Below are 17,962 nucleotides of genomic sequence, written 5' to 3' on the forward strand. Positions count from 1 at the left end.
AGCTAGGAATCATTTCCAACCCAGAATTTAGAATCTGAATTACTAATATGGACTACATGGGAAGCACGAGGTAATAAAATGGAAAAATCTGAGCTGAGTAATCGCTAAATAATATACAAAAAATGTTAAGTAGACCAAGATGGCAAGTAGATGTCTGAAAATGCACCTGCACCATTTTTAACTCCTTTCAAAAGTAACAGCAGTCTAGTCTAATGGCTGTGATTACTATTTGAAAGACACACCATCTAAGAATGTTGTGCCAAATATCTTGCAAAACTGTTTTTAAAAATCACTATTACTGTTGATAATGTTCTTCTGAATATTATTTTTCCTGTATTACCTCGTCTTTAAATTTATTTTTCTAAAGTAACAACACACTCCTTTTCCCTTTTCATTCTTGCAGTATTCTTTTTTCTCCCGTTATCTTCTCTGTTCATTGTGCCCTCTCAATCAAAGCTGTCTAAGCAACCCTCATTTCATCATTCTCCATTCTTTATCAGTCACAAACTCTGACGTAGTTCAACTAATGGAAAAATGAATAGTCATTTTCAAAGTATAGTTATATTCATTTTCATCCTGTTAGCCAAGGAAATGATGGTTCTGTGAGCTGGTTTGATTTTCTTCTATTTGTCAGTCTCCTGATAACCACACTGCAACCAAATGCAAGTCTTAAAGATTAAGGATAAAGCCTTAAAATTCCTGCAAGTTTGGTAAAATTCAGTCTGTCTGGGTAAAGGAGATAAGTAGCCCTTCTAATTTAGTATACTAAAATAAAAGATGCTCTTAGCACTATCTTTCCCACAGCTCTTCCAACAACCAATAAGAATCAAATTGTTTTCAATGCTACTTTTTGTCTAGACAGTCATTTAGAAAGACAATCTACTGAGGTAAATGAGGAATATAGAATGTTGGAGGGTAGGAAATATGAAACGTAGCTCAATAAGAAAACAGTTTTCATTACTTACGCAATAATTCTTTTTCATTCTTTATGATGATACTGTTATCCAAAGGAAAAAAAGTAAATTCATTTCTATCCCTTCATGGCATTGCATAGAAAGAGAAAAGACAGTAAGGCCAAATCCAAAGCCAATGAACTATCTCAGAATTCTCTGATTTTTTTTTCCAAGCCTCCATTTTATTGAACAATTCTAGAACATTTGTTTTTAATTTAAATGTGATTATTGTTCAGTAATATGCTTGTGACTTTTTTATTCAAATTTCCATTAAAACAACATGAAATGCAAAACAATAGTTGATTTCTATTTGAAAACAACTCTGATGCTTCTCTTACAATAGCGTTAGATTGATCTTCTTGATGTGACTTGCTAAATCCAGTAATTTGGATTTTATCTTTCTCTTCTAGAGGAGTGACTGCAGCCACAACACTTTCAATAAATGTAAAACAACATCAGCAACTGTGAAGTCTACCTATGAACCAAGTCATTCACTATAAACACCTTGTCCTGATAAGCCTAAAATTCATGAAAGTGACAACAGGAAAAACAGCCTGCTATACATTTTTCCATTGTACAGATCACCATAGGATCAAAATGAGTCTGCAGCATGAACAAATTACAAAGCACTATTTTATAAATGAGTGTACAAATCCTCAGAGAACCAACTCTTCAGTTTCTCTCAACAAAATTCAACACAATACACAGATATTAGCATTATTACTTAGAGCAAGAGCCCAGAAGGCTTGTTGAAACCTTTACTTGTATACCAAACTAGAAGACAGCTGTCATCTTTGCAATGACAGAATAACTAATCAAACTTTGTAAATTCACTTCAGCGTTGAGAATATTGCCAAATAATGGAGTTTGTTCCCCTGTTTCTTCTTACTACATATTATTAACATATCTGAGAAAGTGTTAATCTAAACACTGAAGTGTGACAATCTCAGGCTAACTGTCACACCAAGAGTTTTCTCCCAACTCGCTAAGGCAGCATTTACATTATGTGGTATATAAGATTCAGACAAAAAACCAAGAGCTTGGCTTAAGAACCCATACAAGCACTAATGAGCTCTTACTGACTGAAACTTTGATTTCCTGATGTAATGCGCTTGAATAATATACATGCCAAGACAGAAATCAATTCTGCATCACTGTAATTAGCAATGCCTGCAGAGAACTCCTCATACTCATCATCTGTCTGTACAAGGACCAGAGAGAAAACATTAAGTACAAGAATCCTAGGAATACCGACGAGTTGTGTAAATGTCAATGGAAGAAACAGAACTATCAAACTTGTCAACCGAACAAAATGATATAGACTGCTATGTCACAGTTCACTGCTACAAACAGTGGCACACCATAATGCTCTCATTAAACTTCACCAAGACCCTTTTAGTTACATGCTTCCAAGCAAGCAAGATTCATTCTTGGAGAGTAATAATTAGAGGCACTGTAAATGTTCTCTCCATATCCCTGCTCCAAATGCTTGCACTTTCTTACAGTGTAGATAAGCAAAGACTTTCTTAAAAATGGCACAAATGTTCGAAAATCCCAAATGAGCTTCACAGAATGGCAAAATGTTCCAAAATCCCAAATGAGCTTCACAGAATGGCAAAATGTTCCAAAATCCCAAATGAGCTTCACAGAAGCTCATTTAACTTCTGCTCAATAACAACATCTTTGTTTTTGATATGCAAGCATATCACAAGTTTCTATATTTCTCAGGTATAGTCTCTGTATACAATATCAGTTTTAGATACAGCTGCTTAGCCTTTGTTGACACCTTTTTTTTTTTCACAGAGGAATCAGTAAAGTAGATATTAAACAGCTAGCATGCAGCATCCAGAAAAATAACAGAGGTTTGAAGCACTAAGTGGTTATATTGTAGTGCCTTGAAAAAGTATTAAAGATCTAAATCTTTAAAAGCTACGTAAAAGCACACAGGTAGGAACTTGCATTTGCATTAATGACACACAAAAAAAGACATTAATAGATATTTTATAAAAAGTAAAACCGTAGCACAAAGAAATTAAATGACTTGCCAAATATACTTAGTCTGTAGCATAAGGACTTGTAACTAAGGCACTTGACTAATGCAAATCCATCCCCTCTCCTCTATATCCCTTCATTTCTAACGATAATAATTTATAAAAGCTTTGAGTCTCTCAACATACATAAATTTAGATTGTTCAAAGTGTTTTCTTCATTTAAAGAATGCCTATTGTGAAAGCTTCAACACTTCCCCACAACAGCAATTATCACACTCGGTGCTTTGCTGAGTAAATGGTTTGCTCAATCATGTTTGCTTCTGGCATAAATTTAGGTAATAATGAAATAAAGATGAAAGTAATAAAGAATTCGGGAGGGAGAGGAAATGTGAGTCTTGACTTCAACTTCTGCCTCACCAAAAAGAAATATCTCTTGGTATTTTATTATAGTGCATTAAAAATACAAGTCAGTAAACTGCTTAACACTGATGCTTTAAGGAAAGAAAAGATACAATATTTTTAAACAAGGAACAGTGATCAAACGAACAAAAATATAGCACACAGCTAAATTTATCTTATGTAAAAAGTAAATTTCAACATGAAAATAAGTCGGTGTCTGAAATGAAAAAGATTCCATATATTATCGTTGCAATTACTTTTCTGAGTTTAATTTCAGTTATCAAATAATTGCCCTGATAAAATCTCTAAATTTCAACATTTTAGCAGTGAAAACAAATGTAATTAGGTAAAGCAAACAAGATCCTTAAAGTTTAACTATAAAAAAGATTTATCAACCACAATGATCCATTTTAAATCTGGACTTCTATATCCCCTTCATACATATTAACAACTTTAATATATATTTTGATCTTTAAGGTTCCTTTCAACTCAAACCACTAAGATCTTTCAGTAGAAAGGACAATTTACACTAGATGTATTACTCTGATAGATTTGTTTTCTTTTATAGAAAAACAAAACACTCAGACCATAAGAACACAAACAAAAACTGACAATAGCATTTTTAAGACTTAAAAGTCTTCCTCTAGACAATCCATATTTAAAACATCATTAAGGATATAAGGATATTAAAAAAAAAAAAAAAAAAAGATTTCTCTAATGTCAACAAAGCACTGAAGTAGGTAACTAAAAATTAATTGCTTTTAAAGACCAACATTTGTTGCCATCATATTGCAGACAATTCAATACTTACAAAAAGAAAGTTAAAAGTCAGGACTGCCCAACTGATTTCTTTATTTATATACTAGACTTCCAACTCTACCTCTATTTTCCCTGCAGGGAGGAACAGACGAGACTCTCACCTTCTAAATTTATTATTTATTAAAGACGAATCTTTTTTAAAAAAAAGAATTTAAAAAAGTAATATCCCAAACTTTGGCTTTCAGTGCTAAAATAATGAACCACTTTATTGGCAAGTGGGAAATAGAAAGTAACTTACTCTTTAAATTCAAAGTAACTTCAAATTTGCAATAAAGCCATTTATAAGCCCTTTTTCTGTAAATCTTCCAAACACAGCACTATGGGGAACTTTAGAATATAGGTAACATGTCAGTAAGTGCACCGCAAATGTTGGAGATAATAATACAGTATAGACTGGTATTCTGTGGTAATGTTTGACCACACGTAAAAAGAGTGGTTTTATAGTTTTGTCATTTGCAGACCATGTAACTTTTACTAAAAATAGCTGTGGCTATTTTTTTATTTTTTTTTTAGTTGGATGTAGAAACCATAACGCAAACAGCAAGAGCATTATTTATACTGTAATCAATTTATAATTATAACTTACTTATACTGTATTTATATTGGTTATAAATTGCCACTTACTGTTTTTCTCATCTGGAAAGTTTGATTAGCATTCTCTGTAAACAATAACTTTTAAGCTAGGAGACCTCAACCAAAGTATTGTTCCAACTCTTGTCATGCTGCATTGCTGGTCTAAGTAATGTGACTATTATTTAGACAGTATATTGTTCCGACAATTGAGTACCTCACATATGGTTCAAGTGGAAAAAAATAGACTGAATCACAAAATCTGAAAATGACATCACTGCGAGTATTCTGTAATGCTGGCACTCTTTTCTCTTGATGAACTTAGGCCAAATAAATGAAATCCCTGCATATCACCTGCTTTTAAGAAGCAATAAGGATTACTGTATAGCAGGTGAGTTACAGATCCATGTGCTGTATAGCAATGACACCTATCATTGCTACACTGTCACACAGGCAAAATATTTCAAGTAAAAAGGGAGCAAGATGATTGGTGTGCTGTTAAATGTGCTGCTATATATGAAAATTCCAGTTAAATATTCTCCTTACTGTAGCTACTGAAATGTCCACTAAACCATTTAAATAGTGTAATTCTACATTTCTGAACCATACACATCAGTTTAAGGTTTTTAAATTTATGCTAGTAGAAACAGGTTTAAGTATCAAAAGACTACGTTCCTAGCACAATGAGCTAGAAAAAAATTCAGCCACAATTGTTTAAGAGAAGAAAAAAAGATTTCCAATGCCACCTTTTCCAATCATTAAACCACTGCATAAACATGTAGTGATTATAATGCACAAACTTCATTTTACAACATTTTTCATGACCAGACAGTAACTTCTTTTGTTTGTTTTCATAAATTCACAGGCATAGTGAAGTATACATCATAGCCCAGGTAATTTCTGTTCCATACCATCATATTAAGTGAAATAATTCTTAACACCATATTTGAGGACAATGTAAGTTACATGCAATGAAAAGCAAATCACATCTACATAAAAGATGCAAAAAAATAACTTATTAACTTATTAAATTCTTACAGCATGTCAGAGCCTTCCAGCCTTCCGAAGATTCAAAACAAGACAATTTGATACAGTCAAGTACGTAGGGCAACAATTGTTTTCTATCATCGTGAGAAAGTTTGATAGTCAAGCATTTAGGATTTGATGCATAAAGATTGATGCTTATGAGTTCTGAAGGAAATAGTTAAGTAAGCTCAAAAAAGTCACAAAAGACTCCAGGGCTTTTAGTAGTAACAGGGACTTTTAGTTCTTCTTGAAGGCATATGACAATAAGTGCATTAAATGAGCATTTTTACAGAGATCTGAATTGGTTTTGTTTTTGTTTTTTTCTACTACAGACATGGTAACTTCCAATAGGTTGAAATGTTCATGAAAATATACCTTAAGTTATGAGACCTGGAATATTTTAATTGTACTGCTAGTAATTTCTTAGAAGAACAAGTTACCATAAAATATACTGAATTTATTTAGAAGAAATCCTTTGATTTTGGTGTGTGAAGTTGGGTAGCACACCAAAATTGAAAGCAGTCCAAAAATGCAGGCTCTTCAGCTCAAAACAAAGGCAGAAGAGAAGGAAAAACATTTTTCCAGCCCAACATTATCAGCAGTGGAAACTAACAGCATAATGACAACTAAGTTTAATCAATATATCTATCCGACCAGAGTTTAGCCTGTCATCCTACCAGCTACAACTCTAAGAGCTTTAGTAAACCTTAACAGTTAACAAAGATCTTAACACAAAATCAAAGGTATTTACATTTGGAAATCTCTGCAGTCTATCCAGTACAATTATGACCAGTGCTGATTGCCTCCCTAGAAAGCTAATCAATATTGACTGTCAGAAGAAAAATACTTAGAGTAAGCCAAATATAATGCATTATGCTATTACACAGTAATTCTGTAAAAAGCAAACTGAATCATCAAATTACCTTAAAAGTTCCAGAAGTATTGCAGAAATACTTTACCCAAGATAGTTTAGCTTTATGTTTAATAATGCACAAATAGTAAGAATCTATAATATTGAATCCTCAAAAAGTAGTTTAGAAAAAGTAGCTGGCTCAACTGAGTGATAATAACAGGATAAATAGCTGCAGACATTTAAAGGAAGGCAATACTGTAGAGAAGTAATAATTATCTCCATGGAAGAATGATTCATATATGATTACTATTGTGGAACTTAATCCCAACGTCCATTAGAATTCAATCAGCAGCTGTAGAAAAAAAACACACACACACACAAGCAGGAGCTATAAAATACCTTCTATACACTAAGCATCATTACTAATTTACTTGCTAAGCTCCTTTAAATTTGAAGCTTGTAATACAGAATGTGGGCAAAAGTGAAAAGGTTTCACAAGCAATTCATGGACCACATTATCAACACAATACTCAACATTAACAGAAACAACATGCCTCAATCCTTTATTTATTCAAGGGAGTTATGTGGTTTGTTTTTTTGTTTGTTTGTTTTTAAATAATCTGACTCCTATTCTAGTACCATTTCTCAATACATACATACATACACTACAAAAAAGACAGGGATCTCTTGGAAAGAGTCCAGCGGAGGGCCACAAAGATGGTGAAGGGCCTGGAGCATCTCCCCTATGAAGAAAGGCTAAGTGAACTGGGTCTGTTTAGCCTGGAGAAAAGACGACTGAGAGGGGACCTGATCCAGGTTTATAAATATCTGAGGTGTGGCGGCCATAGCGGTGAGGCCAGTCTCTTTTCAGTGGTACGTGGAGACAGGACGAGGGGAAACGGACATAAGCTGCAGCATAGGAAGTTTTGCACGAATGTGCGTAAGAACTTCTTCACGGTGAGGGTGACGGAGCACTGGAACAGGCTGCCCAGGGAGGTTGTGGAGTCTCCTTCTCTGGAGATATTCAAGTCTCGCCTGGACGCCTACCTGTGCGACCTGGTGTAGGGAACCTGCTTTGGCAGGGGGGTTGGTCTCAATGATCTCTAGAGGTCCCTTCCAACCCCTACAATTCTGTGATTCTGTGACATGAAAATTAGACATGAATTTTATACTGGAAAAGAGAAAGGTGTAGAGCTATACAAGAATCCCAGCTTTGAGGCTCTTGCTTGAAACAGTAACTACATGGTTTCCATTTTAAGCTTTCCTGAAATACAGAAGAGCAAAAGATGTGAATAATTCATTTATAAATGGCTTTATATATTCTCACTACTCAGAAATGACTACTTCAAGGCATGGTTCCAGAGTTGTTCTTCTCTCAGCCAAATGATAGCCTACGACGTGCTCTCAATCAAAGTACAAGTCAACCAAAAGAAACAAGTTTCTCATGGAAACCGACAAAGTCAACTGTCATCAAGTAAATAATACAATTTTAATCACACTTTACAGGTATGAGCATCCATTTAGTAAGATATCTGAGGAGCAACAAGTAAAATGGCAAAATATCAAGAATAGATGGCCAACAAATACAAATTTGATCCCAGGATACCTGCATTGTAATTATACCGTTCAGTACCTGGAGCATGTAGTTTAAATAAATAAGTAAATAAATAAATCAGGCTTGCTGATCCTGATTTTCCTTTATTCACAATCCAGTTAGATGAAGTAAACATAAAGGAATGTGAAGAACAAGCTAGAGGACCAGCAGATCATTAAATTGGCAGGGCCGATCAGATAAAAAGAGCCGGGAATCCACTGTTAGCAATTATTCAATCACTTTTGATGACAGTGACTGACAAAAATACTACCTGAACACCAAGGTGAAAGCTTAAATGAATACTGTAGCAAGCCACTCCCATCAAATACTCCTGGTGGAAAGCATGCTCACAGTTTCCTCTAATCCACTCCATGGTGCTGGATTATCTGCAAGATCGCACTGCTACTGCTTTCACTTTTGCTCAAATTTCTCTTTCCAGTGAGTACAAATGGTTTTTTTCAGACTGCTAAGCATTTATGTTGACCTGATGGAAGGTCTGCAAAAACTTTTCAATAAAATAGCGAAGCAACCCCAAGTAAGCCCAGAAGAACATAAAGCCCTTCACTTTTCTGTGGAATACTGTCCTATGAAAATCAACTTCACAGTTGCTATCTGTTGATAATGTCAATCCATAAACTAATTTTCTGCAAAGACAACATATCTTTTCTGCAAAATGCACAAAGTTGTATCGCTATTACACAAGCTCTCAATAACCACAGGTCTTTTAAACTGCAGTTCAGTCTACAGTGCCTTCATTACTAAGGCATAAAGGAATAACTCAGCATTTCCTCGCATTACAGTAGGAGCAGTTCAGAGACCATTAGGATATGACTAATTTGGAAATAAATGCAAATCTTCATCGCTATGCATAAGAAATGCTTGCCTTCTAAATAATACATAAGTACAAAAAAGTGCAGTTAAAAATTTGCACTTCAAAAGTGAAATTTACTGAACAATTTAGTTCTAATCTATTCAAAGTTTAAATAACATTCTTGGTTCAGTACACGGTGAATAAAATATAGAAACTCCTGCAGTCCCTTAGGAGTATTTAACTCTGAGCTAGATTTCCTACTTCCAGTAACACAGGCATTCCAGTACTAAAAAAAAAAAAAAAACACTACAACCACAGAATTTTATCCCAAGTGTGACCAGTGAAGCACTGGGAGGTGTGCCATTGCCTCTTTAATCAATACCACACTATCCAACAGTTCAGAGACAAAAATCCACACAGTCTAATTTCTCTAAAGCTTCAAAGCAAATCTGTTAAGCATAATGAAAAAAAAAAATGTCTGAAAGTACAAATTCTGCAAGGAAGCAAAGTATCTTTAAACAGTTTTGTAGGTTGTAAAGAAACAAATTTCATAGACATTTTATAGATATTTCATATACATTTCATGTTTTGGTTTCTGGAACAGCACTCTTCATGGCAGATTGCTCTTCCAAAAATCACAAGGCAGCTGCTCAGTCAAGCAGTAGTAAAGCATTACCGATCTGTAGAGCAACCAGCCTCTTTGTTTTAGCTTCACTGAGTCTGGAAGCCTACATGCCATGCAACAGCTAGGGAGGCAGCAAAGCAGAGTCAAGGCAGATCTGTGGTTTTCAGCAGCATGTGCTGAGAAGCACCCTGACTTCATGAGTTTGTATTTCCAGTTGAATGTATAAAGGGGAGAGATCACTAGTGACCCCAGCTCCTTCATACACAAGTTAAAGACACAAAAGTAGGACTCTGATGTTAGAACAAGTACAGGGAACACACAGTACAGTAAGAAAGAAAGCAAAAAGAATGTGCTCACTTCTGTAAGGACAATATTAAAAATAATAGGTCCTTCTCATCTGCATTTTCAGAACACTATTCTTTATTAAAAGGGTGCAAAGGCATACAAATTAATGTGGCAGATTTAACTAGTGACATTTCCACTGTGATTTGAATTTTCTGAGAATTTAAGTCTGTGTTTATGTGATCATGTCACCCAAGCATGCTAGCTCAAACCTAATTGCAAACCAGAAAATAAAAGTGCCACATTAAGAAATACCACTGTCATCAAAGGAAAGTGAAAAGTCAAAATCATTTAAAAAAAAAAAAAAAAAGTTTATCTGGAACTAAATTCATAAAATTCAGAAAATATATCACTTCAGAAATTAGTTTTCTAAGCACGTGAGAACTTAGAAGTGAAGTTTAGAAAAGACATCACATCAGCCTTTCATGCATTGAACATCTCAAACAACAGAGCCACAGAAGTCATAACTTCAGCTGTTTGAAATTTGTTCAAAATGACAAATTCTGTTCTGACAGACAGCGATGGGACATACTGCATTTTATGCAGTTTGACTTTGTTTTACCTGTTTGCATTTCTGTGAAAAGCAATAGAGAAAGTATTTCCTGCATCTAAGTTGCCAACATGTAAAAATCAATTATTTCTCTTGATCCAGAGCAAGAATGTTACTCCTCAAGAATGCTATGGAATCTTGGAACAAGCTACAACAGTTTTCAAGGGCTAGGAACTCTATCCATTGCCTTTATGTAAAGAAGCACCATCATTTCTCAAGAATCTTTCCCAAGTTAAACAGCAATGAAGCCTTATATAAAGAAATTGTATTTATACACATGCACACAGATTCTTTATCTTAGCAAGGAGATCATTTTAAACCAGCCAAATACCCGAATCCCTTCTGTCAGCAGTAGGTATCATCTCTTAGGCTAATAATGAAGTTAGGATTTATCCTTCCTGACTTTACACTTCATCGAGGCCTCCTTGATTTTTTATTTTTTCTTAAACCCAAGACATTTCTAGAGGACACTATTTCACCCCACAATAGGCTGCTGAAATAGCTGAGATGAATGACTCTCAGGAGATATCTTTCTCAATTAACACTATGAGCTATTGTCACTAGTTCAGATTTCAATACTCTCATCTCCTTCTCATGTAGATGACAAATGTTAACCTATTCCAAAATTAAAAATAATATCAGAACCTTGAAAATGCAAAGAAAATATCAGTAAAATTTGGCTTAAATTCTTATTTATGTTTCCTCATACTTATCCGTGTTGTATTTATGTTTCACTCAGAGCCATATGTTTATAAACATGCTCAGAGGAGCAGTGTGAAGTATAAACAGCAGCTTAACTTGGCTAAAAAGAGACCTCTGGTGGCAGTTGTGAAGTATAGCTATTCAAAGTTTCAAGAAATATGTATTTTGGTAACATAACTTTCAGTTTTTTATATAGAAAGTATACAAAGCAGTTATATTTCCAGTAAAAATTTTGATACATTCCTGCTCATCTCCAAAGCAGTAACCACCTCAGTCCATCCATGCTCATTCCAATGCTACAGTTGTCAAATCAGTCTTAAAAATGCATGTATTTTCAGTTAAGTAAAGCATTTCATTCCTGCTTATTCCCCAAGACACACCATGAAGGCTCCTTAATTTTGTTTAAGAAAATTATATAGATTAGGAAAATCCAGTAAAATATTTCAATATAAAAACACTTCTTGTATATATATATAAGAATAAAATAAATCTGTAGATTAAAATAACACTTATACAAAATTCAGTTCCGTTATTGTAGCCTAGTGACTTTGACCCACAGAAAACACGGGTCCCTTAGAAGTCTGTGCCAAACTTTTGGCGCATGATTAGTAACAAGAACGTAGCCTACAAGAACTTACATAAGCTTCCTGCCTTCTAGAAAGAGGCAGAAGGCAGGAGAATGTGGAAATGGTAAGGGCTGTATGAACAAAATGCGAGTGGATTTATGTGCATAGGAACTGGAAGCAGCAGACAAAGGACTGAATTAACAACCTGTACTGAGAACAAAGTGTACCACTCTTTACAGTAAAACTGAGATGTGTTTTTACACCAAAATACAAAGTCTGATAAGCCCCCAGTACAGACTGCTCATCAGCAGAAATTCTGCATGCCAGACAACAGAACGGCACCCAGGTTGCAGCTTATCACATACACCATCCTTTTCCTCAGCATCCACCAGGAGAAAGATCATAGACAAATTTCAAACACATACATAATGTGAGGAAAAACAAAAACTAAGATTTATAGAGGCTGACGTAAGTGAAACTCAAACAAAAGACAGCCCTGTAGCTACAGATTATTTGATTATTGGTTGGACTCTGAGCCCCCAGTCAGGACTTAAGCAGTCCCATGAGCAGCTGAGGACTTTCTCTGGCATCACCAAATTTTCCTCTGCTCTCTCAGTCCTTGGTGATGGCATCTCAGGAAGGGAATAACTGAAGTACAGCAAGACCTGACCCTGGAAATGACCTTGAAAGCCATTGCCATTTACAACTGCACTAAGGGGTTTCTTCTTGGAATTAGGCAACAGCAAGCAGCTACAGCTATCATTTCCATCTTTCTGCTTATGTTAGATATTACCTACCTTAAAAGCTGCACAGGGTACAAACGAAGTTTAAAACTTGCAGTACTGCCTAGTTCCAAATACAAACTACTGATTATTTCCAGCTGAACAAGCAGACAAGATAGATAGAAAGAGATAATTTTAACATTTCTCTCACTAGACAGGCCAGCCCGCATACATACTAACATAAAATCAATGCTAAAAACATTTACTATTAGACATTTGTTATAATATAGGAACTGCTCAACCAACATGCATTATACCTCAAGAAAAAACTCACTTTAAATTCTTAACAGTAAGCTTGTTAAAAAATCTAAAGCAACATTTATCTGTTCCATCTTTTTCATTTATGCAACAATTACTTTAAAAGATCATTAGGATGGAAAACAAGCTGAAGATCTTCACAGAGTATCTATTTCTAAAACACAGATTTGCAAACTGTTGTAGAACTACAGCTCTGTGTTTCCTGTGCACAACCACATTTCTTTCCTGGTTGCATTTCAGCGCAGATCCAATCCAATGAAACAGACTTAACTGTTTTTTCAGAGAGATGCTTTGATTTCACAGCATGACAGCTCAAGTTTTTAAAAAAGGGAAGAAAACACTTAACATTTTGGTTTTGCTTTATCCACAAGGGCTTCTAAAGGATTTGTTAGAAACAACTAAAATCGTGCATAGAAGTTTCTCTTCATATTGATCATGACAACTCATTTCATTTTTTATTCAGAGAAAGCACATCCAAGTAATGTAAAGTACACTGGAAACAAATACTAGAAACACTTCAACTGAAAATCAAACTTTTAAGAAGCAAGATATAACTCCATGTTTAAATAAACAAAAATTTAGACCTTTAAAAAAAAAAAACCATAAAATACAAAGTCACTAGTATTTAAATTGCTTTTACCAATAGGTTTTTGGGGTTCTTTTTTGTTTTTTCTTTTAATTAACATACACCATTTCCTTACCTTGCAAATAGTCTCTGTATCCCAGGGTAAGATGGTCCTCAGATCAATAACTTCACAGGACACCCCTAGCTTTTCCTGAGCCATCACAGCAACTTCTTTGATCACATGTACCTGAAAAGGCAATGTATTATTACAAGTAAATATTTCATTTCTGTTTAAGATGTCCTAAATTACACATACTAAATACATACAATGATTTAACGTTACCTGTTTTTTTTAGCAGAAAATGTTTTATTTAGTAGCTTCATCAGTATTTATTTCTCACTTCATTCTTCTAATTTACTCCTTACACTATTCTTTGCATTTCAGCGTTACTTCAAGAAAGGAAAAACAAATTTCAAGAATCACTGAAAACAAAACTGCTACTTGCAAGAAAAGTATCATTCACTGAGCAGTACCAGGCCTCAGTATTTTATTATTCCAGTCAGTTTGGGTTTTAGGATAAGATTTTTCTCAAGGCTGTACCTAAACCAAGATCCAAATATCAGTGATGCATTTTAATACAGAATTTCGTGACATGATGTTGTCAATAAATTCTGGTAGTCCTCATTGTCAGAGGGTTGGAATGTTTCATAATGCAGGTTTGGACTGAGGTATCTCCCTTGAGCAACTGCTAGGCACAGTTCAGGGGATGGAAGCCAAGGACCACCCCCAACAAGAAGTTTCACCTCGGTCAGGGAGACAACAGCATTTAATAATATGGACACGGCGAGATGGCAGTAACTGCCAGGGATCAAAGGGCTGTAGTCAGTGTTACACAGAGCAAAAATCTACACTGAAACAAGATGATTAAAGATTTAACATGAATCTGTATTACACAAATAGGAATAGCTAAACATCAGAGGGCTGCTTAAAAGATAAATCACAATACAAGTATTGTAACAGTAAAAAGAAATAGCTTGCAGTGTTTTTGTTTAAACTTCTAACGCATCAGTGGCTGTAATGGTTAGAGAGTTTTCAGTGTGACACATGGGAAGGATGTTTGTGCCATTACTATGATGCATAAGTGAAAATATTTGTCTAGTTCACAAGGGATAAGGATTAGTTAATGACCATAAAACATTGAGTACAACTGGAGGGGAACTAAAAGCCATTACTGCCCTTCATTAGTAAACTCAGGAAAGCACACATCAGGTAACCTCGCTAGGGCAGCAGCTGCCAAGCAACTACCTAGCATACAAAACCCACAAGAAGAAACATTTTAGTATGTGTGATCACTCTCTGCCTATTGAAATGGATTTGTTGGTTCCGCTGTACATGTAGCCATCAAGTTCCACGTTACGCACACACTCACAACAAAAACTCACTTGCAGAATTCTGATACAAAACATGCTTTATTTTCTGCTTAGCTTAGAGATCATGCTAAGCAGATCTCTATCTCTACACAGAGATACACTCAACAGTTCTTGTATAACGCAACACAGAGCACATCCTCCATGTGATGTACATGCGTATACTTCTGCCAAGAAATCCTGAAAGAGGGAGAAGTTCTATGTAACAGTCCCCCATTCTGTATTACACAGCCACACCCATGGTTAAGTCAGATCCTAAATCCACATTAGGGCTGTACATCAAAACAGTTGCCTGTCTCAACACTCAGCTTACATTTCGCAAGCTCTAAAGCACAGTTCTTTGAAAACATGTCATTCCAAGTCCACTCCATACAACTGTAGGATGTTATTTTAATTGCTTTCGACAGCTTTACCAATAGCCAATACTTAAGTGATCTTTAAAGTATAACATCTTTATGGTTATTTATCATTTCGGTTTTGGGGAGCCTGATGAATATTAAGATTCCATCCAAAAGGAGCAGGCATTATCTAGGAAAAACGTGCACTCACTTTCAAAAGGGAACAAGGATAAACGTATAAACTGTTTTCTGTTGGAGAAATAAGCACAAGTAAAGATATCAAAGTAGTCTATAATAATAACTAGAAGGAATAATCATAGCTATAAAGTTTTCTTGTCCTTTGGCTGCTTGACCTATCACAGGAAAGCAAAGAAGATAACAGATTTCAAACAAAAAGCAAAAAATAACCAACTCCACAGATCAACACTATTGTGATGAAAGTTACAACACTCCCTCCCTCTAACAGTTTCCCAGACACATAATTAAGCCAGGAAAATTGTAATTTGCTAAATTACAGGTTAAAGGCAATTTAAAGACTTTTCTGGTAATTCCAGTCTAGACTAAAATTTGTTTTCTATCATTCTTCAACATGAATGTGTTTGGGTTTTTTGTATGGTTTTGTTCTTACTATTTCTTTTTTTTTAATATTTGAACATCTTAACTGGGGACAAGGGGAGCTGAATCGTATTCTTGACCAGCTTTGAAAATAAACCATCAGAAACCAAACTATCTTTATTTATTTTAATGGTTTTAAATTACCTAAATTTTCTATATATTTCAATTCTCTGCATAAAGGCAACCCCAGACTGACTGCACTATTTTTAAATTCTGCAGTAAAGATCTATACTTTTCTTTCAACATACTTTCAGCTGTCCTTCCCACTGCCTTCCTCAGAGTCCATTCCACCACCACATTCTTAAAAGTGTAACTTTCACAACAGTACATAAATCATCAACCTCCAGCAGAGGTTCCACACTTCTTCCACATTTTCAGTGTCAGCTTCAAAAAAAATGAGTGAAATCTTACGCATTAAAAAGCAGGTTTCACATAAACAGAAATAAAGAGAATCATTAATTCAGCTATGTACTGACAGAACACATACAAAGTTTACTGGATGGCACTTGAAACTGAGTATGAAGTTCAGCTCCTGGCCCTTAATCTGGGCTCTGATGGACAACAATGAGCTTCAAAGAATCTTACTGACCTGTGTGCCCCAAGCAACCAGTGTCACATCACTGCCTTGCCGCAGCACCTCAGCTTGAGACAGAGGAATGTTGTAGGGTTCCACAGGAACTTGTTCCACTGAAAAAAGAAAAAACTAAGTGAAAAATAAGCATTAGATTCTTTTCCTCGTCAGTAATATCCCATAAAAACATACACTAAACTTTTTTCTTGACACTAATGCTATTTAAAGCAATAGACCAAATCACGTTAAGAATTATCCTTTATTTCAGAGGTTTTGCTACAATTAAAAATATTTTAATTATAACGTATTGAATGCATTCACTGTAATGTTTCATTTATCTTGTGTAGCATACAAAAAGATACACAAACACATCATTGTAGCAGTAGATCCAGCTGCTCACCAAGTCAGTGCTATTAGCATCAGATTTCGAAATGGACTTTGCCTTAATGGTTTAAATGGTTTAAAATCTCAAGCAAAGACTGCAGTTGATTTGAGTAAACATCAACATAGCCTTGAAATCACATTTCAATATTCAAAGCACTCTCCTGCTATCTACCAATAATGACACTCCACAGTGAAGTGGTAGGAAAAGCAGCTTTCAGAATCTGCACAGAAACTGTCACAGGAACTTCTGATGATAGCAGTTAAGTGACTCAAATATTTAATTCAGCAAAAATACATTACCATTAAAGTAACTAGGGAAAAACAAACAAAAAAAAACAATAGAATCATAGAATTGCTCAGGTTGGAAATGACCTTCAAGATCATCAAGTCCAACTGCAACCTAACCATATTACCCAAACTCTAACAACCCTCCACTAAATCATGTCTCTGAGCACCACATCCAAACGGTCTTTAAACACAATCCAGGGATGGTGACTCAATCACCTCCCTGGGGAAAAAAACATTTTGCCTTCACTATAACTCTGAAGACGGTTCCACTCAAATTAGTACCCAATTAACAATTTTTAGATGGAAACATCTTAGGAAAAATTAAGCATCTTCTGTTTTCTCTCATTCGTACAGCAGATCCGATGCAAGCAGTTCTTTCCTGACTTGTACATTAGGAAGAAATCTATTTTTAATAAATCAAGTAGTGAATACCTGAATAGTTTTCTAAAATATATATATTTTTTTTTCCCAGACCAGAGATGGTATACAAACACCAAGTGCTAGAGAATCACATAATGGTTTAGGTAGGAAGAAAGCTCCAGGGATCACCTAGTCCAAGACCTGTGCTCACAGCCTTCTCTCACCACAAGCGTGTTGTTCAGGCTCAGTAGGGCTTCCAGCACCTCCACAATTCTCTGGGCAGTCTGTTCCTGTGTTTGGCCACACTTGCAGTTAAAATGTTTTTTCTTATTTTTATGTCACATATATCTCAATGTGAACAGGGACAGTGTAGAAATAGATTCAATATATACAAATGTAAGCTCAGACAACTGACATGAATACAGTTTGGAAAACAGGTGGACTTCTGCACCAGCAGAAGACCTGCATAGCACACACGATACACAGAGCTCCTCTGTGTCATGGTTTCAGCAATTTAGAAAAATTAAATGCAGCATACAATTACAAATTATAATTATCTAATTTCTTATTAT

General features: G+C 35.2%; 1 protein-coding gene across 1 annotated transcript in view; it reads right to left on the reverse strand.

Moving 5' to 3' along the window:
- Positions 1 to 17,962, reverse strand: part of BCKDHB (branched chain keto acid dehydrogenase E1 subunit beta) — a 108,724-nt gene that overhangs the window by 59,107 nt on the left and 31,655 nt on the right. Inside the window, exons 7-8 of the mRNA XM_010707698.2 lie at positions 16,377 to 16,474; positions 13,543 to 13,653 (exon numbers count right to left, since the gene is read on the reverse strand). Coding sequence (XP_010706000.2) covers positions 13,543 to 13,653; positions 16,377 to 16,474 — 209 coding nt within the window. The remainder of the gene's footprint in view (positions 1 to 13,542; positions 13,654 to 16,376; positions 16,475 to 17,962) is intronic.

The sequence above is a fragment of the Meleagris gallopavo genome, chromosome 2 (genome assembly GCF_905368555.1).
Source record: "Meleagris gallopavo chromosome 2, MGAL_WU_HG_1.1, whole genome shotgun sequence".
In the NCBI taxonomy this organism is placed as follows: domain Eukaryota; kingdom Metazoa; phylum Chordata; class Aves; order Galliformes; family Phasianidae; genus Meleagris; species Meleagris gallopavo.